Source organism: Struthio camelus, chromosome 4, assembly GCF_040807025.1.
Source record: "Struthio camelus isolate bStrCam1 chromosome 4, bStrCam1.hap1, whole genome shotgun sequence".
In the NCBI taxonomy this organism is placed as follows: domain Eukaryota; kingdom Metazoa; phylum Chordata; class Aves; order Struthioniformes; family Struthionidae; genus Struthio; species Struthio camelus.
Genome location: NC_090945.1, coordinates 6,253,742 through 6,279,040, shown reverse-complemented (window position 1 = coordinate 6,279,040; position 25,299 = coordinate 6,253,742). Strand labels below are relative to the sequence as shown.

At 45.5% G+C, this 25,299-nt stretch overlaps 1 protein-coding gene across 1 annotated transcript in view; it reads right to left on the bottom strand.

Moving 5' to 3' along the window:
- CCNI (cyclin I) overlaps positions 1 to 24,834 on the bottom strand; it is a 36,556-nt gene extending 11,722 nt beyond the window's left edge. The window contains exons 1-2 of the mRNA XM_068941202.1: positions 24,406 to 24,834; positions 8,231 to 8,387 (exon numbers count right to left, since the gene is read on the bottom strand). Coding sequence (XP_068797303.1) covers positions 8,231 to 8,344 — 114 coding nt within the window. The 5' untranslated portion in view covers positions 8,345 to 8,387; positions 24,406 to 24,834. The remainder of the gene's footprint in view (positions 1 to 8,230; positions 8,388 to 24,405) is intronic.
- Between the last annotated feature and the right edge of the window lie 465 nt (positions 24,835 to 25,299).

Below are 25,299 nucleotides of genomic sequence, written 5' to 3'. Positions count from 1 at the left end.
AGCTGTAACAGTTGGTCTAATAAAAGACACTACCTCTGCCTACAAAACTTGCCTTAAGCGCTACATTCTGTGCTTCTCTGAGGAGAAGAAAGTCTCGCCTTGTTTTCTCTCCTGATACCCCAATGGTGCAACAAAGTCAGCAGGACTGTGTCTCGGATCCAGATGGGCCTCTGGTCTCAGCTGGGACCTCTGGATGCCACTTGAGAATAGTGTCGCTTTTTAAAAAGCACCTACCGCTTTTGGAGAGCAGAGTAAACTGCTTTCCTCAGTTCTAGGAAATAGTGATTCTTTCTATAAACGTTATTGCAATGTAAGGCTGAAATCTCAGCCCCACCAGTGGCAGAACTCCTCCTGCCTGCAGTGGGCTGCACTCATTCCAGAAATGCTAGTTCGAAGCGTGCTGCGAATACAATAAACGCACTGCGCAATCAGCAGTAAGAAGTTCATAAAACAATTTGCTAATAACATCTCTTTTTTTGGAAGGTGGGGTAGCGACCTAGAAATTATCTGAGGGAAAAAAACACGGAAAACAGTAGGTGAAATGCTAGCTGTCCTTATAAGAGAACATTTCTCACATAGCGAGGTAAGCACTGCACAGCAGAACCTAAAAAACAGGCAGAAAGGGGAGGAGCGACCATGAAGATGAACTTCCTTATTGCTTTATTCACTGCACTTATTTTTAAATGGAAGAAGAAAAAGCCATACAAAAGGATTTATAACCACAGCCAGGTTAGGCCATACTGCAGGCTTAAAAGGTTTCAAGCGCCTTAAAGTAGTACTTTGAAAATGCAGTATCTGAGTGAATCCAGAAGCTAAGCTCTGCGCGTGCTCCCTAAAAGCCAAATTGAAATGTTCCTTCGAACAAAAAAAACATGACTTTAAAAACCTGCCTTTGACTCCTAAATCACTAACCTGGTCCTGCCACAACAGTATTCTGAGGGAAGCCACCAAGAACAGGCTTGGGCCCTCCATCAGCAAGACGAGGGATTCAAAATCAGTGCGGTATTAACTAGCACAGTGGCCTCTCTCTCCCCATGTTCCCTCTCGCCACACATGGCTGCTGTAAGGGAGGGGGCAAAATCGGCATCTCGTAGGCTCCCGGCCGCAGCGCCACGCTCCTTTCCTCTGCAGCGCAGGGGGACTTTGCCCATCCCCTTCGCTTCCCTGGCAGCACAACCCGGCCGTCTCCATTCCCACCAGATCCCGGGAGAAACGAGGATCGCTCTGATCAGCTCCTGTCTGCATCTGTCCTGGCCCAGCGCAAGCCTCCCTGCCCAGCTCCTGCCAGAGCGAAAGGTTGATCCTTCTCCTAAGAGCAGCGTCTGTGTGAAAGGGAGTGGGAAGGAGGGATCATCTTCCTAAGCTGCCTCCCAGCCTTCCGTCCTCCTGGGATTTGTTCATATATTCTCTCAGAACATCTAATTCTGGCAGATCGCCCGTCATAGGCTGTGTGAAGCCGAAAGGCTAAATTTCAGAACCAAAAGTGAACCTGAAACGGCTAGGCCCTAATGTAGAGAACAGCAACTGTACCCTCAGCCCCTGGTAACATGGTCCAGTCCATGTGAAAAACTTGGCGTTTAATCTAAATCACTGAAAAACAGAGCGTATCTAAGCAATATATATGTACTTAAAAACAAACAAAAAACAACCCACGCACAGAGCACTGAGTTCCTTGAATATGAAGGAGTAACTGCAAGGTAAAGTCATTTCTAGGCCTATGTGCAACAGCGGCAAGGCTTCAAAATAAAATTTGTCTTCTTAAGAACTAACGTGGGGGGGAAGGAAAGAAGAAAGAGGTGAATCTGCAGCGCGGCAGTTCTGAAATAGCATCAATACAATAAAAAGTTTCTCTACTTCAGTCTCTAATTGCAATTAGAAGTGCGGTGTGGGGGACAGAATTCCCTTACCCAGAAAGACCAGGTAAATTTAAGCCTCCTAACATCAGCACCAGGTAAATTCATTTACAGCTCGTTTTCAGACACAGTCAGAATGATTGACGACTGCTCCCATCACGTCAACAAATCCTGCTGCTGCTTCCAAGCAGGGCAGGGAACTTCCTGCCCAAATATATCAGTCTTTTATCCCTCTTCCTCGAAGGTGTATGTATGTATGTCGTCCTACTAAGGTGAATACAAAACGCAACACCATAACATCAATTAAGCAGTGAGGTCACTACTGTTCCTTGAATTGTATAAAAACAAAAATGAGACACAACGGTGGCTGAAAGTATAAAGTCCCTTTGGGCTGCAAACCAAAAGTTCCTCCTTGTTTTGAAAGTACTGTCCCACAGACACTGTCTCCTGCCATTCAAAGTGCCTGCGGTCACTGTTTTGTTTTGTTGCCACAAATCTGCCATTACAGAACTTAACCCCTGGCATGGAAAAGCATGATAGCCTAGTACAGCTGCTTTAATTAGCCTGCAAGTCAGGGAAAATTAATCCAAGCCTAGCAACGGTAGCCTCCGTTTTCAGAGCAGCTCTGAGGCAAACTTAACAACCGCCCTGAGGACGACTCATCTCATCTGGCTGGCACTTCTCCCCCCCTTTTTTTTTTCCTGGAGTGGAGGCCAGATCAGAGCGAGGCCTGACCTACAGATCTGCCCGTCCCCGTACCAGAGATTTGCTGGCGTGTGCATGACTCACGCCATTAAAGACGTGCGAACACTCCCAGCTCTTCACCACAAACACTGGCAGGATCCGGTGCCTGACTGCGCGACAGCCTGCTCACCATCTGCGACTGCAGGCTCCTGAGACACTACTGAGCTCCAGGCCCGCCGGCAAGGGTGCCACGTTACCTGTCCCCCTCCCGCAGCAGCCATCGCACGTGGGAATCTGCGCAGGTGCCTCCGTGCTTCTCTCTGCACTGGTGCCCATGCAGATATTTGCACGAGGTGCCGCTTGGCTTGCCCACAGCAGGAAGCCAGAAGGCAGCTGCATGAAGCACGAGGGATTTCAGAATCGCTTTGCTGTGCGGACAAACACCCTGCAGAGCACAGGCAAAACTGTTTTGCAAAAGTGCCTCAGAGTTTTGCTGAGAGTGAAGAGACAAAGTACTGCTACACCATAGCGTTAAAGTAACTTTTACAAACTGCCCTGCAGTTGGCTCACACCTACTTGTCCTTTTCCTGCCTTCCCTGTGCAAGGATCTCTGTCCATCAGATCGGCAGAAGCAAAGGACAGAACGCTGCGCAGACCTCAGGCCAAGGATTCTGCCTCTATAACCTCAAAATACGAAAAGTGGAAGACTAGCACAGCTCCACCAGATGTGCAAATCTGTTAACACCATTTAAAACCAGGACTTGAGCGACAGACCTGTATTTTCTTTTCCAAGCAAAAGACTCCCAGTTTTCTGGAGCACAGCAAAATTTGTAAACTGATTTGATTTTTTATCAGCACAAATATGAAATCAACTGTCGTGCTAGAACTACAGAACAGAATCGGATGTGTTTAAGGCAAAAACGGGGAAGCAAATGAAAGGTCAACTTCTGTCTGTTCCTTGGACAAAGCGCAAGCGCATCACACTGAACTCTTTCCTGCAATCATTTGATTCCTTATGGAGAAATAGGCTGTCTGTTGCTCATTCTACCGATGAACATACCTTTAAACAGCATCAAAGAACAGGATGTTTCTGTGAAGGAGTCCAGCCAGATATGTTAACTAACACCATGGCACAAGGCAAGTCAACACGTTGGGGCTTGAGATGACTATCTTGCAGAATGAAATGGCAGCACTGCATCCTCCATGTCTGTCATTTCATCGCTCCAAAGCGAACAACAGTAGAGGTCAGTAATTCTGCCCAGGGGAGGGAATTACAGTACCTCACACAAAACACTCAGACCTGACATCCAACATTTGTGACAGTTAATATGTGCTTTGTTTCTCACCTCAATGCCCAGCCCCCCATTTCTTAGATGCTGTGTCAGAGAGCAGCTGGCGTGGCCTCCACGATGGTGAGAAGCACGCAGGGCTGTTCTGCTTCCCGCTTACCGACACCTGAATTCACTTGTTGCCACCTCTGACCCAGTAAGACTGCTGCAGGGACCTGCTCCACGCTCACCGTATGTGGGACAGAAGGGCCAGGGGCCACGGCTCAGGCTCCAGAGTGCTAGCACAGTACACATAACCTGTAAGAATACCTTGGGACCTTTGGAAAAGGCAGTCTAAAAATTATTAGCTGTGAACTCCAACGTTACTCAATTTTATTGCTGCCTAATCTAGGAAAAACACTTTACCTGATAATTCTTTTTTATGTCTGCTGTCCCAGACAGAGACATTTTGCTCTTTCCCCCATTTTGGTCCTGCCTATTCCTGCTCATCTGGGAGCAGGTGACCTTTATTGGGACCAGGAGGCTTCTAAAAAGTGCAGCTATAAACATCAGGGCCAAATAGGTGCTTATTTGGGTCCCAGTGACCCCCCAAATGATTCCTCTTGGGCTGTTTCTCACGTGCACTGGCTTGGAATTAGAGGTGCTCTCCCGGTAATTTTCAGAAGTGCCAACTTGCAGGGTTTGATTACGGTTTAGTGGTGCAGCAAAGAGCTCAAGCAACACAACCTCTGTCATCTGCAAAATAACGTGCACAAACACACACGGGGGAGAAAGTTCACTACTCTGCGTATCGGGAGAGCTGAATGCATTAATCTCACAGTGTTTTACAAAGCTGATAAATATCAGTCTCTGATTCACCCACGGGATAAAACAGGCGCTAGAAGGTTAAAAGACCTACCCAAGGTCATGTGGTGAGACAGTGGAAAAAACTGGGAGTGAACTGAGGTCTCCTGATTCCTCATGATGTACCCAGAACAAATGAGAAGACAGAAAGAAAAATAGGACAAGCAGAGAAAGGCGAAATAGTGGAAGTGACACTGCATTCCTCTAAAATATACAAATAAAAATCTTGGCTTACACATGTCCCTGTTGCAAAGTTACTTGGTAACGTGCAAAAATAAACCTTTGACCAGTCTTCGCTGCTTAGCTGCTTGATTTCTTAATCACATGAAAACTTCCTGAATGTCACCTGCACATTGTAGGCTCCAAAGGTTAAAAAAAAAGGACCAAATACATTCAGAAACCCTGATAAAATCAAGGGGTTCCAGAGGAAGTCCAGCTATTTTTTTCGGCCTGAAAAGCCCCTGTCATACCTGGCTTTGGTATATTTACAAACACCCGGAGCCAGCGGCATCAGGACAGAAATCCCCCACAGATTCTGCACCCCTGTACTAAAAGTAGAAAGTCTTCTTGTTTCTGTAACTATGAATTGCTTCCTTCCTCTCAAAGAGCTCAACTCTGACACAAACAACTGAATAGAAACTGAATTTATGTTTTGTTTTTAAACATTAGAATCAAAAAATGCCTCCAAGAATCAAACTGAAAATTCACTCCTGAAAAATAGTTAAGGTGGCCTTCTAATCTGATCAGTAGCTCTTTTGTACATGCACACATTTCTTCTCATTTCCAAACCAGATTACTTCATTAAAACACATTTTATAGTCAGTCTACCTTTGTAGCAAGGAATGGAAAGTTACACATGCTTCAAGCTGCCAGATCTGATACGCAGAATGATGCAGATTTCCTGACTGTCATGGGAAATAAACGATTTCATACAAGTGAGGTCTTAGGCTACTGAAGCTGTTTTCAAAGGAAGAGAATAGGCGTTACGGAGTATGATCTTCTTTCAGATATTAGAGCAAATAGGATAATTCGCATTTAACTTTACGATTGCGACATTGCCAAAATGAATCCTGCAGAACTGAAAGAGAATGTGACAGTTTGAGAAATCATGTCATGAACTGCAGGAATAGAAAGAAATATTTTACAAGACTACACACCCAGGGTTTTCAGATACGCTGTGGCTGTGCGAGCCAGGATTTCCCCTGAGCAGACAGCTGTGTTTATGTTCTCTTTTGAATCTGACCTTTGCACATTTTACACATACGCACACAGAGTCTTGAACCCAATTTAATGATATTTTACTGCTACCAAACTTTTTACTACTATGACATTCTAGCTGGTAAGTCAACCTCTGGAACTTATATGCAGGAAAATGCAGAAAATGATTATAAAGACAACACAATTTTGAGGATGGGAAGTCTCATGAAGTTCCAGGAGTAGAGACCTTATGGTAATAAGCACGGAGGGCCAGGAAACACCCCTAAGTATGAATCTCAACTTTATTAATCAATGTGAAGGGGAGGAGGGGGGAAGAGATCCTTCATTATCACGACATAACTCCACACTAACAGCACAAACTTGGTATCTGTCCAGGCCAGAACTGAAAGTCTTTTATTGAGCACAAATTTGATAATGGATGTAGCCATTCTACTGTTTCCATATTTGATCTTACTCTGACTTTTCACAGAAGGCAACAGAGTTGCCGCCCCAATTTGATATTTGGCAGAGAGCCAAAAGTCAAACTCACTTCCCTGAGTATTTACTACTAAGGACAACATCTCGCAAGATGCTGCGCAACCTCAGTGACGTCCACTGACCTTCAGTGACGTCCAGGCCCCTTGACACCATGCCAGGTGAAGCCCTGAATCTCTTTAGCATGGGAAGAAAGAGCACAGAGATCCCTGGCAGCAAGACAAGGGCTCTTCACCATAGAAAGGACTGAGGTCAGTGACAACTCAAACATGCCACAGCTGGGGAACCTCATCTTCAAAGGGCAATAATCTAATCTTGCAAGGGAGGGACTGCTAGAGAATGTCTCATGGAGGTGGTGGTTTCTTGGCCACCCAGAATCAACTTCACAGAGGCAAAAATGCAGGAGTTTTGTCACTGGGAAATCTTCACGCAAGAGTCTGGTTCGGTTACACTTTCTGAATCCCTAACCTATCTTGTTGTACTGTAATCTTATCTCACTACATTATAATCACTAACCCCAGGGATACTGCCAACATGAAATAGCAGTCTAGTTTACCACAAGCAAGGGTCTTAAATTGTGTGTGGCCTCCAGTCAGCCACAGCCATGATACACTCAACACCTCTGAAAACCAGTTCACTTATTCAGACACCTTTAGGTAGACTAATGAAACTAATATTGAGCCCTTTAAAAATATATTTGTTCCTACAGAACAGCGGCAGTTGCTTGTTTGCCAGCTAGAAAAAAACAAACACTGCACTGATTAACTTTGAAAACAGCCGACATACTTGTGTGAACATTTTATATGAATCAAGATTAGCGAGGCTGGATCTAAGCCCATCAGTACAGCTATTTCTGTCCACCCCAGTGGACAAGGTACCACAAGCTAAACGAAGTTCACATAACATTTCTAAACAACTGTCCCTTCATTTGAAATAAAACTTAATGGAGTTCACTTCTGAGGTCACATGCTAGACTGACATGTCCTCCACAAGGAGCACAAACATAATTCAGGCTGCATAAAGCCGTGATCAGCCTGGTTTGACCTTCTAGCTGAGCCTGCTCCGAACTTTTGAGCAGGAGGATCTCTAGTTGGACTAGAGAGGCCCCGAGCTCCCTTTTACCCTGAATTTTCCTCTGATCCTATGAACACGCTCCTCACTGAAACAGGCCAGGGGCCCAGCTCTGCTTCCTTCCGCACTAACTCGCACCCTGCTTCATCAGTAGCCCTGCGAAAAATCAGTATGGTTATTCCCAAACTACAGAGTGCCTTACCTAGACAGACCCTCAGCTGCCTTAAGGTGATTTAGCTGTAGCCTACCCTACAAATCTGTGATGATTTACACTAGTTAAGAACCTGGCTCAACATAAGAAAAGGTGGCAACATCAGGCTTTCTCTGTGAACATGCTATTTCATGAGAAAGCCTGAGCCAAGCTAGCAGTAACGGTTCAGGTGAGATGCTTCATGTGGAAAGCAACCAGCATTTCAACAGCATTATTAATGAACTTAATCCAACAAAATTAAGTTGCTTCTCAAAACTGTTGCACAGCAAGTGCCCACTAGAAATGTGAGTTAATTATTCATGCAATTCATAAAATGAATTTAATTAAAGTAATATAAGTACGTGCTTTGACAAGAAACACCAGAGATTTAAAACTGTATTCTGTACAGTCTGTTTTGTACCCCCGATTGTGAGCATGTTCCTCAAATAAAACAGTACCTACTTCAAAGGGTAATTTCCCAGCTCCCAAACAGAAGTTGACTTCTCATGTAACAGCTTCAGTTGTTCACATAAAAATACACCAGAGGATACTCTCATGCCTTTGACAGAATCTTTACTACGATAAAAGAAGTGAAGAAGACACTTTACCTGATTGGGCTGAATTTTCGGCACATGTGCTTTCCACATTTGAGCTTCCCTAGAGATTGCCGTCTCCAGAAGGAGAGACAACCTCTGGCTCTCCAGGGGTCCTGAAAACTTCATGGTGACCCTTGGATCCACCTGCCACCCAACTGGATACAGCTACCTGCAAGACCAAAAGACAATCTAGTGAAATACTGAGCCATGTCTATCTCGTAAACAGAGCAAAACAACAGCACAAAGGCGACTAAAGCTGCAAGAAATGGAACAGGCCTATCTGTAACATGGTACTTGGCAAACCTATCCAAGGAAGCCCAAACAATCTGGCTCAAATTCAGAGGATGCTGGACCAAAATGGTCCACAGTCGGTGGTTTTCTACTTGACAGTTATGCAGGCAATTAGACAAGACTTCTCTCATTTCAGCAGCAAGTTAGGGTGTTTAATGAAAAATACTTGGAGAGAGGAGAAAGAGGAACTGTAAGGGAAACATCAAGGGGATTTTAGTAAGTAGGCAGCCTTGGTCTAAGCCCTACTGAAGCTAAAACCAATCTACCTGTCGTTTCAGGGGAAGCTAAGATATTCGAGCATTTTTCGAAAATCCCAGCCTCAGAGTCTGCTTCGTGCTAGCCTTACCCTAGTACGTTCCTCAGTAACAGGAAGTTCTGTACAAAACAGAAGAACGTTTGTTTGAGAATTTAAATGATTTACAAGCTGAAGTCCCACAAAAAGGTCAATGTTTTCCCTCTCTGCAGCATAGTTCGTAATTTCTCACAGAAGCTGCAACCCATTTCACCTACAATGCAAAGCTACTAGGAAGTTCAGGAAGGTTACTCTTGGGTCTAATTGCTCTGAAAATATGTTAGATCCAGGGAATTAGATGGCACCTCTCTAACTTTAAATAGGAAATGCTTTTTAAAGGAGGAGAAAAGCAGCAAACCCAACAAAAGCCTTTGTAAGCCATGAACTAATTATAAGCTGGATAAGCAATGGAGAAATTTTCTACAAGGCCTACAGTATTTGGAAAAGCTTGCTTCTACTGGCAAAAGTGAATACAAAAAGTATGTAATCTAAAACAAAGTATCTTGCTATACAAATACAAAAAAAAAGGGTTCCCCTGACCCTCATACAGTCTCAAGAATGTGTCAAGATACTTCTAAGTTTGAGATTAAAAACAAAATAGAGAAAAGATTTTTTAAAGACAACAGATTCCATAAAACATTTTTAATAAGAGAAGATGATCTGATTGAAGGTTATTCAAATTCTTCTCATACTGCCTACCATTATTCTGTCTGCAAATTTCTTAACAGCATTAAATCACTTAGCCAAAACAATTCAGCTCTGAAGGGTAAATCCATGGGAAAGTATTTCAACTTTCAATTCCTTTTGTGTGCTCTTGTGAAATCTGAAACAGGTGGATATTGGCCAAATCCTAGCCAGGCTACTTTATAAAGGCTAGCTTGTTAACATAACAGCTTGTTATATTTACAGGAAATAGAGCAACACGCTGAACAAGAGAAAATAAACATCAAGTTCACAGTGAAAACAAAAAGAACCAGTTGATTATAAATAATAATAACAACAGCTTTAAATATAAGAAGATTCAGGGTACCGTTACGGATTTAAGGGAAACTGTTGAACAAATATTTTTCTTATTTTATTAATTTGCAAGAATTATGCAATGTTTTTTAATGGGCATGATTCACACACAACCAGCACGAGGCATAAAACAGCACTTAAGTCCTACTTATAGCCAAGTAGATTTTAAGTGGCAAATAAACTTTGAGCCTTTGCACACTGAACAGAAATCCCTCTTTATTAGATTTTTTATAAAACAAATACTGTTACGTGAACAAAGGAGAGGCTGTACTAGCTTGGCACACCCTAAGCAAGCTTTCTAGCAGTCAGTGTAATGACCCAAGGTGAATGGCTCATAGAGATTTCCCCGCTGGAGGGAACACCTTGGATCCAGGACTGCAACAAATGAGCCTGAACGAGCTCAAAATGCTCTGCAGTGTGTCCCAAAATCATTTGCAATCAACCCCTAAGTGGCTAGTTAATTATGACTGTAGAAAGAAAAATCTGTATTAAAAGCCTCCCATTTCACAAGATAAAGATTCTGTTCATTAACAGAGGTGGAACTATATTCTTCTACACAGAAGAGAGGCTTTAAATGTAGTTTATCGATGGGCATTTACTGATTTTTGCACAAGTATCTCTTTTTTAAACCTCAGGATGATGCTGATCACACTCCTACAATGGTAAATGGGGTTGCCAACGAAGCTGAATGAAGAGCACTGTTGCACGTTCACAAAGAGGCCTATTCGCCCGCCCCAGCTCATTCCCCTAGGGGTTTCATCTGCACCCATTAGCATCCCATCAAAACTCCTCCGCAGGACTGGTTCCCAAAGGTCTGAGCAGGGACCATTTCCAGAGCCATCAACCCTTCCAAAGGCAGTGTAAAACCCTGGAAAATCACAACAGCAGTGATGAGCTGCACACCCTCTGCACAGATGAAAAGAGCTATTCAAACTGCAAGCAAAGGTGAATAATCTGGCCCTTCGGGCAGGCACTGGGAGCTTGGCTCAAGCCATTTGGACTCCATTCAGCAGAGGTTCAGGGGATTTCAACAGGAGTTGAGTGAGGTGGGACACTAGAAACAGTGGTGCGTCTAGCTCCTCAGTGAAGGCAGCCGACCTGCCTGGCAACTCAAACCCCAGAAAATGGGTTTATCCAGGCCTTTGCAGTGCGGAGATTTTTTTTTTTTTTTTAATTTAACTGAATCTGCAGAACATCAGTTGCTACATAAGGAAGCCTTCTTTAAACAGGCAATCCTCACTGGGTAACATCCAGCGGGGTATCAGCTATGACCTCTCAGACCACACTAGCAGGTACATAACTGGAAAAGACAGCAATTAAAGGCTTATGTGAGCACTCAGCATTATACAAGATGAAATATATGCGCAGAAAAAACCCAGCAAAGTTAGGACCAGATCCAAAGCTCAGTCAAGTGAGCAGAGAGTCTCTCCCTGGCTCCATTGGACTTTGGAGAGGCTCCCTGTAACACTGCTGTACCCCCAGCCCCTTCTCAGCACCCTCAAATCTGCGGGTGCTGCTGCGGGGCTGAACCAGCACAGAGCACTGAGCCCAGGGAGACAGTGAGCTCCTTGCTGCATGCTTTTAAAAAAAGCAGGAGCTATATTTAACCTGGCCACTTCTCCTAGTATGAAATATTGATGGTCATTTCTTGCTTTTGTAGGAAAGAGATAAGTAATTAGCCACTTCTCCAATCAGTGGAGAAAACACATGAAAATTTTCAGGCAAAAGTTAGCGTCTCAAGATCCTCAGCGACCTTTTTTTCTGTCGTGACAGGCAACTGTTCCCACCATATTTACAGCACAAGTGGACTTGACAGACCTCTGGATCCATCTTGGTCTTGCCCCCATCTTTTTTCCCAGAAGCTGAACAACAAGGTCTGCTCCAGAGATCTTTCCAGAAAACAGCTTAGTTATTACCCCCATCCCTTTTTATGTTCTCCTCCCCTGACAACCTCCCCAGGGACTTTTTTAAGGCCGACTCCGTCTCCACTGGTGCTTCTGGTTCCTCTACTCACTCTCCAAGGAGGGGTCTACAAGTCATGTGGTGGGAAAGCTGATGAAACAAGAGGAAAAACCAAAGAAGAGAAAATCACCAAATAGAAACTAGCTGGAAAATGTTCCCTCCTGCCCGTGCACCCAGTGCAGATGCTAAAGTCCTCCTCGGGGGAGAGAAGCCCGGCTATCGCCACAGGAAGAAGCTGCTGAGTGTGGGCGCAGCTGGTGAGGGAGCAGCCGCTCTTCTAAAAGCAAAATGTCGAACATGGTTTCATTTCCCCCCCACAATGCAAAGATGACCTATTACATCTAGCAAAGAAGCAACTAGAGAGCTGCTCTGTTTCAAGGAAAAAGGAGTTTTACCCACTTGGCAAAGGAGGCTAATGGAAAGAACCGACTGCCATATATCCTGTCATTTATCTGGCTGCAAATCAGTAACAAGATGTAGGGACATAAATAAGTTCTGCAGGCATATCTGCAATACTATGATTAAACAGGTTGTACATTACACACCTCTTCTCAGGTTCTCAAAGTCAAAAATCAACACCATGAGCTTGACAGAGTGTCCCAACATAGCAGGTTTCCAAAAGCAGACAGTACCCGTGCTGTATCAACTGGTCAATGGCCCCAGAAGAGTGCTGAGTGGCGTCGCTAAAGCGTCCGTAATTACCAAGTGCAGATGGTGGCACAAGGACCATTTCTAATGGGTAGTGAAGCCAACTCTCCTAAAGCTGCCAAGGGGAAAAGAGGAAAAAATAACCTTTCCTTTCTGAACTAGGAAGGTAAATCAACGAGGGCCGAGGCACAACAACCTTTGTAAGACAAAAAAGAACGACATGCTTGAAAGTTTCCCTTGGAGCAACAGCGGTACACAGACTTTTCCAGCACCGAGAGCACACCAGGCAACTCGCCAAGCATCCTGAGGGCTGAAACTAGTTTGCATCTGCATTGACATAGCTCTTAATCAGATAAATGTATGCCATTTTAAAAAAATTACAGCATGCTCTACATGCATACAGCACATGGAGCCACTGCGGAGCAAGCACTGCTGGAGGAGGAAGAGAAATGGGATGGCCAGCACACCTTCCTTAAATTTGGCTGCAGAGGAATCAGGCAAAGACCATGGAGGGACCAGACTGACTCTCTTGCTCAGACTGAGATGTTAAAAAAGGAGCATCACAGAAAAGCAATGTCAAGGCTCCCATCAGCAGTAAGGATATTTTTAAGACATCTTCACGAGCAGGCATCTCTGCAGAAAGCAGCAGTACGACCAGCAGGGCTGAGCCTGCTCTGACAGCAAAGATTTGGTCAGCCACTTTTGCACACTTTTTTCTGTGACTGAGTACCTGCCAAGAGACCCACGGGTGAAGAAACTGCAGCAGCTGTGACGGAGGCAGATCAGGCCACCATAAACAAGCCTACTCTAACTTTCAGCCTCTCTTTTTGTGATTTAAAATTAAATTTGATCTCCATGTATTCTGTCCTGTGGTCAGTTTCGAAATTTTTGAACCACTGTTCTTGAATTTTCTTAATCCGTTTAGTGTAAGGTCAACTGGCTACTCTCAAATTCCCTAAAGAACTGCTGGAAAGTTAGAGAAAGGGAAGTGAGCCAAATCAACACATCAGCTTTGTTTTGAGGTCTCCTGTGAGCAAGATCACATGCTGCAGGTTGAATCTTGCTCTGAAATTAGAAAGTCAAACTTTGGTATGAGAGCTTTTCACTGTGAGGAGCATAGTGATTACTGGAGATCTTCAAGACCGTGCTTATCCATTAAAAATATACCCTGACGTGATCCATAAATGTAATTCATCTCATAAAAGTCTCTCTTTTCGATCCAAGTTTATAGTTAACTTTAAGTAAAGAGGTACTTTCAGTTTCTCTGCTGAAGTTTTACCCTGTAGGTGCTGCAGGCTACATAGTTTAACAAAGCAGTTTCATGTTTACAGTAATCGGGGCAGACAGCCACTTAGGCAGAAATACTTTTTAGTTTGGGGGTTTTTTTGCATTTGCGTAGCATGCAATTTTTTAGTTTTCGTACTCACTTACATTGACAGTAACGAGTGGCTCTTGCAGACAAAAAGACAGTTACATGAACGTAGTATCCACCAGCAAAACGAGTTTACAAAGTTCCTGGTTTTCCCCTGCCTCCAGTCGCAAATCAGCTATGCGGGTACAGCTCCTCACAGGACCGCACTGTAGATACGATCACCAAAATCGTTCCGTGCATTGGTAAAAACTCCCTTTGTTTTATATATTTTGTTAAAAATACAGATCATTTCCTAAAAAAATAACAAGATTTCTAGGATTATAGACAGCTTTAAAAACTACTGTCTTCATCCTGTACACAAATCCAAGTGGGTATTCTGGGCAAGATGGGTAATTCCAATAGCATTTAACCACCACATGCATTTCTGCAGACCTTGTTAAGTATTTTCAGTGACCAGCAGCCAAATTTGCTTCAGCTTTAGCAAGCAATAACGTAATCTTACAGATGACCTGAAAACAGATTTTTCTGGGCGGGGGAGGAAGGCGAAGCAGGAGGGAGAGGAAGGAGACTGAATTCCTGAGAGCTCCAGCCAGCCATCTGTGACTTCAAATGATCAAAATGTAGTTTGCACTGTTAGAAGAAATCATCTAACTGCAAGTTGTGATTAGAAATTTCAAAGCTGTGGGTGGGGAGTGGGATGGAGGTTAATTTTAGTATCCGGGGCTTTCTCTTGGCTTAACTCTTTCCACACCACTGTCAGTATGGTGGTCCAGAAATTTGCTCCGGGTAGGTGAATGCCTATTGCATTGCTTAAATCTGATGTTTTTCTTCTCAAATTTAAGCAATGCAATAAAATAGATGCAACAGATGCAACGCAGAAGAAACAGGTTTTTCTCCTCAGATTTAAGCAATGCAATAACGCTGCAAGCATAAAATTCCTTTACAATATCTATACTATTTCTATGTCATATAACAATTCAAAGAGACTGATTTTTTTGGTGGTTCAGAAACTAACCCAGCATTCCCACGAATGCCTCACTACTGGAAATCAATGTTTAGTTTTCTGTCTTTTCAACTCGTCAAAGCACAATCGGATGCAATAGTGATAAGCAGAAGACTGGCAGGGGTTAAGATCAACATCCAACTATTCTGAAGTTGTAGAAAGTAAATCACGTTGTAGCCTTGTGAGGGGATATGATATAGCTTGACAAGAGTTGTGAGACAATATATGATCTTTATCAAGTCAAATAACTGAATGTACTGGTCAAAAAAATTGTGTGTACAGTTTCAAAGTTCAAGATCTAAATAAAGAAGTGGATTAGAAGCAATGAACCGATTTTTATGGAATGAATACCAATAAAGACATTAAAAATAAGGATGTGTTTCCCCATGAGAAATGTATTAATATGAAACATAAATATGCTACACGTAATCACAGAATACTGCATCCTTAACAAGCAGCATATTTGAAAAGCCAGCAGGCTAAATTCAAAAAGAGGGGAATTTAGGCTGGGAAATGAAGAGGGGCCCTTGCCATTTGTCTGTATGACTCATCCAGCACTACCTCCCACAACCTGCTACAAAGGGAAGCCTGTAAGATATTTTGGCAGTATCTTTCAACCAAGCACATATACATCACACACTCGCCACTTCTTTTCCTCCAACACGGTTTCTCCTGGAAGTGCAAATAAAGCTGACCTCATTTTAGAGACAGTTTTACAAATTTACAAAGTTTTCCAAACATTTTAAAGGAAGCTGCCAGGTAAAAAACGCGAGTCTGCGACTGCAGAAAGAGAATGAACTATAAGGTTTTGATGGGAGGGAAGGGAGGCATTTTTAAGTCTGTTCTGAAACAGAGAAACCCCAGGGCCCATTTACAGACCACACAGGAGGAGGAGCCTTCTTTTCACTCTGGAGAGAGCTGCAACATGACCAGCAACAGTGCACTCTCCCCATCACCATCTTCTGTTTTTATCCTGCTCTAGGGAAGCACCCCCACCAAAAGAAAGAGGTCAATCCCCAGCACCATTTCCATTGAGAACAAGGGCTGGACCAAAAACTGAAAGAAATGAACACTAAAGAGTAGTGACATGGAATGGATTTTTTTTGTATTATTTCTTTGCGTATTACTGTGAAAGGCTCTTCAGGCATGCGGGAGACCAAAGAGAGGACTCCATTTCGAATTAAGGGTGCAGTCATGATTACTGAGGCCTACAAGCATTTTACAAACATACTGCAAACAATCAGGGCTCGCATGCTATGCATTTGTTCAGACTCCAAAACAACTGGAAATATTAGTCCAGAGTTATTTACAAGTGCAACCATGAGGAGAACAGAAGTTTTCCTTGTTACAAGCCTGTTCAAAAAGGAAAGACCAGGTGGACTCTGTCACACCAGCATACACACTTTCGGATTTCTAAAATGATGTGGATAACATCTTCAGCTTCTCATGGCATCCCTTAGTGAGAGCAAAAAAAAAAAAAAATCAAGAAAACAGGCAAAAAATGCCTGGATGAGGGCATTTTTAGACAGGAAGGAAGGTGACAAATTGCAAAGCCACTGGTAAAAGTAGCAGTATAAAGTTGCTGTCAGGTGGCTGACACAGGGGAGTTCCGGCAGATACAGGTTTCAGCCATTCTCTTTTTTCCCCAGCAGCCACTGTTTTGTATTAAAAAAAAAAAAAAAAAAAAGGCTATGCCTGCCACCCAGTTTATTCTCACCTACATCCATAGTCTAAAAGAGATCAGTTTTAAGAAACCTCTGCTGTATTTCATCCACTGCGACAGGTGATTGATACTGGAGTTTCAAGCTTAAATGGTACTTTCAAAAGCAGTCTTCCGACAGGGCAGAAGACCAACTCATGACTGAATGTTCAGATAGCGTCACCATCCTTCCCTCCTGGAGAGGCAAACAAGCGCACAGATCCACGCCTACCCTACCCCCTTTTCTAATGGCTCCTGTTAAAACTGCTGGATGACGTTTGCCTTTCCTTTTGTCTCTTCTCTAACAGCCAAGATGGATTGTTCCAAGAAGCGTTTGTCCAGCAGGGCCTTTGGTCGGCAAATGCTTAACATTTTTTGTCCCACAGCTCACTGAGTGATGCAGACAAGCTGCTTGAATCACAGCTCCTTTCCCTTTTGAGGCAGCGTGTGGCAACATACCAAGGAAACTGTGGCTAAAAGGTAAACTCAGAATCCAGCCCTAGGAGACCAGCTCCAGCTGCATAACGTATGTTTTGATGCAAAGAGGAGATGAAACTCAATATACTTTAATGAGTTCTGCTTTGAGATTTTGGTTTATTTGAACCCCAAAATCAAAGGAAAAGTTATTAACTGATGGAGGCTGTTTGCTTGCACGGATTAAATTAAGCAAAAACAAAACCCTCACAAACCAAAATCCCTCTATGCCATTTTAGGAATACTTGCAACAAAAATACTTACGTTGTATACTCTTTCAACACCGCGGGCTTGTCATCTGGTTGCTGATATGCATGCAAGATGGCTGTTGAAGAGGTAAACTCCTCACAAGATATATTAAAATCAGCCAAGGGACTCAGGCTAACATTTTAGTAGGAATCAGGCCTGCTGTTGTTTGGCACCGATATCTCAATAGTCAAAACAGACATGCTGCCAAGTCAGGAATGTGAGCCTTCGTTGTGTACACTGGGGAATCACACCAAGGGCAGACAGTCCTTCTATGGGACAGTTTGCAGTCACACACCAAAGAGATGGTACTACCTCCCTGTTCAGAACTGAAGTGCATGACAAGTATAAAGAAACAAACTGGGCAAAGAAAGCAAGCTTTTGATGAAATATGCCCATTATTTTTACACGGTTTCCGACCTAAATGAAGGGTAAATCTAAGAAAACAATAGCAGAGCCCTGCACCAAATTCTGTGCACACAGGCAGCAAAGGGACTCATGGGCTTCAGGCTCAAAGCAGCCCAGTTGCAATAGTTCGGCTGCACGCCCAAAGTGGCTCATCAGTTCTAGAGGTGCACACAGCCTCTGCAAATGCAAAAAGCAGAGCAGGGAGGTTAAAAAAAAAAAAAAAAAAAGGGAAAAAAACCACAGAGCTGGCATTATGTAATGTCTCGCTGTTAGTCTCCTAAAAGGAAAGGCAACACATAAAGAGTCTGATTCACTTCTCCCGTCACCAAAATAACTTGTTATGAATCGAAAGTAACTCAAAGGAAGTCACTGTGACGAAAATCAAGCTCACAAAGTGCAAGACTGAGCAACATTTTCATAAAAGAGTGCCAGAGGCTTTCACGCACATAAAAGCTAATTCTCCACAGGCAAGGGCCAACAGGTATTCAGAATCTAAAGCATCACGCACCACCTTTGAGTAATATAATCACTCAAACCAAATAAATACAATGCCTCTGCGGGCAAAAACACAGGAACAGAATTCAACAATAGCTCTTTTTGTCTTTCTGCATTAGTCAGTCATTAACATAAATGAACAGCAACAAAACCAAACAAGTTTTTACACAGTTTAACACCCATATGCAACTACAATGGCTCGATTCCTCTTGACAACAAGAAAATAGAATTTTATCTGAAAGCATAAACGCTCACCAAGGCCAATATTTTGCTCTGTAGACTCTGACTGGCTTCAGGGTAAATTGTCAGTGATTACAGCTAATATCAGGATACAGTGTAAGGCACTAAAAAGAGATAATTATGAGGAAATGAGAAATTATCTGCTGTTCAAACAATAGATCAATTATAAAGTACAGCTCAGTAGCTGCAGAGCAGCATTCTTAGGCTCTGAGGGTACAGTCTCCTCTTTCTCACTAACCAAAGAGAACCCACAGTTATAAAGCTTAATTATCCTCCAGGAGCGTGAGCTCGCTCTCTAATTAGCTTCTTGTTGAGACAATATGGAGAAGGACGTAATTCCAGCTGTCTACAAAAATAGGATGGCACAAGCACAGTCCTGGCTCTGCCCGATGTACTCCTCTCTCCTGCTCAACTGGTACAAATGTAACAGCCTTGATTTCCCCAATTCTGGACAATCTAAACACAAGAGTCCTCGACCCAAAATAAATCGAGGGAAGGAAACCTCGGGAGGTGGGAGTACCAGTAATAAAACTGCAGATACTACATCTAAGGGCTCTGCTAATAACGGCAAAGTCTGAGTTCCCCTTCTGCTGCTTCTGCAAAGCCCCCATTTGCTCCTATCAATGCAAGTACAGACACATCTGCAGCTCTCCAAAGGGATGCAGCTCACTTTAGTAAACGGAGACCAAGCTGCATTTGATGGTAATGTTATTACAGCAGTTGCATCCTTAAAGGAAGGCGTTTTTTCAGCTGCATGGCTACAGTTACGAGCAGTTAAAACCCAGGATCTGCAATCAATATTATGCTAGAGAGGCAAAGGTTGAAGATTTTGGGGGGCCAAGTTCTCATCTAACAGAACACCACTGAAGTCAAGAGCTATCCCAGGCACAAAACAGGATCTGGCTATATATGGTTAAAAAAAAAAAAAAACCACACAACAAAAAGGCACAAAAGCCTCTGGCAAGTGGGTTCATCCAGCACCTCCCATCATCCAGGTAAAGAAAATATGTTTGATGTCTGAGTTGATGAGCAAAACGGAGTATCTGCAGTAACATGTTATTCATGAGTGAGCTTTTAGACCAGCTTATTACATACCAAATGCAACTACCCACTATGGTTAATAAAATAGTGTTGATAATGCTTGCAGGAAGGGAAAAATTCACGCCACATCTCCCTCACGCTGAGACAGGAGACACCTGAGATTTTCCATCTATCTGAATGACTTCACCTTGCTTGTTTATCATATGAAAATAGATGTTTTTGTACCGAATTCTGAAAGAAACTACTCTCTATTCACAGTTAACCAGAATTCCCCTTGAAAGTTATCTCCTCGACGGCCTACCTGGCCTTCCCACTTAGTAGGAGTGTTCTGGTGATGGTACCTGCATTTGTATCCGTCTCTAGCCCCACTGAAAGTCATGGAAACTAAGGAAAACTGTTGCTGGGCAGGTGAGCTCTAGATACCCATTTTGCATCTTTCACGAGGGGAACTTCAGATCCCACAACTGTGTTTGGCTCAATCTGGAGATACGTGACTTCTCTTCTACTCATATTTTGCTCCCGGCGTGGGCAATGGAGTCTGAAGGGTTATTATCTGGCAGTCAGAATACCACATGTAGTTTTCCTGAAGCCGCTACCATTGTGGCTAGTCCTGCACAGCTTTTATCAAATCTATCTCCAGCAGGCTTCATGCCTACCGTGGGCTGTGAAATTAACTGCAGACTGCAAACACTCAGCAATTACTCTTACGCTTCAAGCATCATTTTACAACAGTTCATTAGCAAAGCAAGAAAATATAGTTTGTATGAATAAACTAACAGTTTAAACCATGAAATAAATATGACTTATGACACTACAATATGCATTTGAATATCTACTGCATTTGTTACCTTCACATAAATTTTCATTTCCTCGTTACTTGAAAAGCTTGAAATATAATTCCCCAAATATTCTCCTCCTCACATACAGAGCAATTTTTACAAGCCCCAAAGTTGCTCCAAATTCTCCTCTGCCGTAAGTTTTAACAGTAGGCTGAAAATGTAGGAAAGGGGTGGTAAACTTCAGGAAACACAACTCTGTGTCCAGAATCCTGCCAACTGCAAAAGCATATCCACGATGCTTGGTCCACTCCCCTCAAGTTTTCTTCTCTCTGGATTAAGAGCCCCTTAAAAATAGCAGAACTCTTTCAAAGTCTCTGTGAACCAGATGCTAGATAGGTGAAACACTGGACCTGCAAGGAGTAAAAGGAACCTGATCCCTACAGCAAACCTTAAGAGATAAATGGGGAGGAAATATACGGCCTCCATTTCTTCCCTGACATGTTCCAGTTCAACTGGTACCTTTCTTTTTCTGTTTGCTGGTACTTCTGTAACACTTCCCAGACACAAGCAGGAGAGAGCACCTGACGGCTAAGGGCTTCCCTCCGCTAATGCTGCTCGATGGGTGACTTGCTCTGCAGCCTTTAGGAGTCAGCAAACCTTCTGTTTTCTGTATCAGTACAATGAGGTACACAATACCAAGCGAGCCACCAGTTACAAAATGCTCTTAAACCTCTACTTAGGGCTATTAATAAACGCACTCACTCTCCCATTAAGCATTTCTTGCCTACACTCTTGTACATTTCTTGTATCTGTAGGAAAGCTTCAGCAGCAGGCATCAGTAGTGAAACGTACTTTAACTCTTTCTTTAACTCTTGGAAACCACAGTTCACTTAGAAGGCTGTGCATTTGTTCTGGTTTTTCAAGTTACTGGGTTTGGGTATTTTAATACATGAATTTGAAATATCCTCTCTATATAAGCAAATCACATTTTTTAAACTGAAATTTAGCAAAACAGAGGAAAGAAAAACTCAAATTTTTGGTTACAAGAACAAAGAACAAAGTTGCTCTGAGAACAACTCAGAGAAGACTCCTGCTAGAGATATAGGAAAATGTATCAATATAGTAGACCTGATTCTTCTCTCAGTCACACAGGATAAACCGATGATTTACATCGGCATGAGAGCTGCGTCAAGTCATTATCTTCTAAAAAGTGGCACATAAAAACATGAAGAATAAACCTGCAAAGATGCATGCTCTTTCTTAAGAGCCCTGCTCAATGTGAGGTCAAAGTTAGTTACCACTTTCACCAGTCGATTGCTGCGGATATTCAAAGGGAAAGCATCTTTGACACAGGCCCTGAAAGAAGGCGAGATCCACCACATTAGTGCTCTCAGTTTCTCATTTCTGTTGCCTGCTCCAGGAAGAGTAAGAAGCAGGTGTGCACACACCCCCGCGTGCACAAAGACTGGAGGAGGGAGCACTGAGCAGCCAGCCTAACCAGCTGCCCAGCTGGCCTTCAAAGGGCTGGCCTTCAAAAGACTCATTAGTCCCATGGGGACACAACTCCAGGCAAAGGCCTGTGCATGTGGCAGGGCAGGCAACCTAGCCCCTTCTCACAGGACAGAGGCTCCCTTCACCAGGTAGCCTATACCTAGCAAACCCAAGGTTCCTCTGAGGTATGTCAAAGCCTTCAATCGCGTCCAGAAACAAACTGCCCGCCGGCGAGCCCAGAGCAGAAGAGCCACAGGGAGCACTACTCTGCTCGCTGCCAGCACCCATCAATGCTGGCTGCAGCCCCACCACGGAGATACCCTAGCGGGCACACACCCTACAGAGGACAGCTCTGCTCCAGGCTCTCTGCAGACAGATAGAGAAGGCAGTCGGCCGTGACGAAAATACTCTACTGAAGTGGACCTACCTATGTTTTTAAGCCAAAAAGAAGGATTACAGGCTCACTTCTGCAATGCAATATTGCTTAGGAACCCCAGTGGCAAACCAGAACCTCACTGCAAAACGTTGTGCAAACACAGGGCAAAAAGACTCCGTTTACTGCAAAGATTAATCCTCAACACCAATCCTCTAAGAGCTACAAGAATCAATGGGAAAACCCTTTCCTTCTCTTTCCCAAAAATACCTTTTGGGCTACAGACTTTTTCAGTTTCCACTAGGGAAAGAAGGAGACATAGCCTGTTTTAATCTTTTTGCCTGGACAAAGCCCATTGTTAGTCAGTCCATAGAGCCTGCAGCCACTTCACCTTACCAGTTTACCTCGGCAGACACTGCAACAGCCCTTGCAGTACCTCTCACCCCAAACATGACATAGTGGGAACGCTCAGCTTTAGCAGACATCCTCTGAGCAGTACCTTTTGTGGAAAGGGTATTGAATAATATTTCAACTGACAGTAATACTCTATCATGCAGCAACAGAATGGCAGAAGCAATCTCATAGTTTTTTTTCTTTTAATGAGGACCCTGAAAAACAAAACACATGACTCAGTAAGAAAATACAAGGCTCAGTTAAGAATACAGAAAGGACACAGCAAAAGGAGAGTCTAAGATCAGTTCTGCCACTCAGAATGAGAGAATCAGCTCTGAATAGAGGTGAAGGATAATTAGAAGTACATATAGGCCATGTGAAAGTTTAACTCCTGCTGGGGAGAAGCCAAAAGATCAGCTTCTTGCATCCCATGCCAAGATCTGTGCAGGCACAGGCGCACAAGACGAGAGAAAGAGCTATCCCTGGCTTTGCAAGGCAGCCAAGCTACTTTAAAAGCAAACCGAAATCATTTGCAGGGATCCAAAATCAAACCCTCGAGACAAGGAAAAAGATGCTGCGATCTGCTGTTTGAGAGCTAAACTCCAACCCAGCTTACTCTCTAAAACGCTGGACTCCAAAGGGACATGAACACATGCTCAAACACCCCCTAGTTTTCAACCAGGGCAGAGGTATCAGTCAGCCCCAAACCAAGGCATCGGGGAGAGGGGGCCACAGCCACATCAACCACCCCATGGCACAGAAAAGGTGAGACACACTCCAGCAGGGGAGCTTCACAATCATCGAAGACGTTTTGCTCATTGTAGATATTTTATTTGGTTAAAAAATATCTCGCCCTCCTGTCTTTAAAAGATGCTGTGCCATGCAGCAGGCCGTCACGGCACACCATGGGAAGAAAGGATGTTTGGGGCAGGAGGACTGCACACAAAGGCTCTTGCTGAAAAGCCCTTTTTTTTAATTCAAGCTCGAAAGAGTCTGTCTGCTAATAGCTTTATATTTACGAGTAGGAAAACATGGGATTGCTTCTTTCCTCCCCTTCATGGGGTCAAAAGGGAAGGCAAGGGGACAGGTTTTTCTGTGTGGCATAGACAAGTTTTCCGGAGGATTTTCTGCAAGTCCACTTGCAACCATTAGCTTGAAACGACCTATGGTAGTCTTATTTGTTTAGTGCCTCCCTCTGACCATAGATTTATAGAAAACAATGCCACTCTTCTTTCAAGGAAACTTCTTCCATCGCAGGTGGGAGGGCAAAGGAGGAACGGGGAAGAGCACAGCCCATTTCGGCAAAGGATTTTTCGCCGGAAACGGAGAACAAAACCAATTCACGTCGTCACCAAGAGGTCACGAGCACCGCTAACACACGAAGTCGCACCTGGGGCACCGCTGCGCCGCTGATGCCGTCTGCAGGCCATGCGGGCCCGGGAGGGGGACGGGGGCAACACCCGGGCAGGACACAAACTGAGTGGCCACCCCCGACGACACGGACCCCGCAGGCGGCCACGCGTGCATTGCACTTGCCTTGCACGCACGGGAACGCAGCGCACACCCGCAGGCGCTGCACGCAGCCGCGTGCACTGCGCGCACTCTCAGGCATGGCACAGGCACACACAAGTGCATCGCCCAGCGCCGTGCACGGCGGACTCGCGCGCACGGGCATCGCACGCCCGCGAGCGCTGCACGCTCCCGCGCGCACGCGCGCGCGCCCAGCTCCTTGCACGCCCAGCGCCCCGCAGGCACCACACAATGCGTTGCACACACAATGCGTTGCACACACGCCCGCGCCCTGCGCACACACACTCCTGCACCGCACACCGGTCCCTTCGCACAGACCCCCTCCTCCCGCGCACACACCCGGTGCCTTGCTCCCCCAACGCCGCGCACCGCTGCCAGGGGAGGCCGCTGGGCGCCCGCCGCCCCCCCCCCCGCCCCCGAGGGCGCTGCTCACCTCCCCCTGCGCGGTGGCGGGGTGCCCGGCGGGGCCCGGCCATCAGCACCCCATGGCGGGGCGGCGGCGGCGGCGGCGGGGCTCCTCCGCGGCGCTTCAGCTCCGTGCCGGCCCCATGTCCGGGGCGGCGGCGGCGGCGCCCGGCGGGCTCATGTCGCCATGGCGGGGCCGGTGCGGAGCCGCGGCGGCGGGAGCCGGGGAGGGAGGGACGGAGGGAGGGAGGGAGGGAGGGAGGGATGGCCGCCGCTGCCGCCGCCCGGGAAGCGGGGGGAGGGGGATAAAATAAAATAAAATTAAAATTAAAAAAGGGAAGGGGGGGAGAGCGAAGGGCAGCCAGCAGCCAGCCGCTTCCCAGGGGGAGCGGGGAAGGGGGGGGGAGGGAAAAAGGACCGGCGGGGCGGCCTCCCCTCAGCCTCTCCCCGCCTCCCGCGCGGGCGGGGCGCGGCGGCGCGCGCGGCGGCCGTTGGGGCCGTTCAGCACCAGCGTGGGGGGAGGGGGGGCGGGGGGAGACAGCGCCGCGCGGCCGTTCGGCCCGTTGGCGCCGGAGCGGGGGGCCGCGTGCCGCCCCCTCTTCCCTTCCCTCCCCCCGCCCTCCACCAGCACCCCGCGGGCGGGCAGCGCTGCCATCGCAGCGCTCCGGCCCCCGCAGCGGCGAGCGGAGGAAAGGGGAGGTGACGGCGGCGAGCGCGGCCCCGAGGCCCCGCCATCGGGGCGGACTCTCCTCTCCCCCACCCGCCCCCCCCAAACCCGCGGGCGCCCGGCGGAAGGATCGAGCCGAGGCGGCCGCGGCGGGAGCGCGTAGCTCGCTGCCCGGCCGCGTCCCTGCGCGCAGCGCCTGCGCCTTGCCGGGCGGCGGCGACCGTTGGTGGACAGCTCCGCTGAGGGACGCTGAGC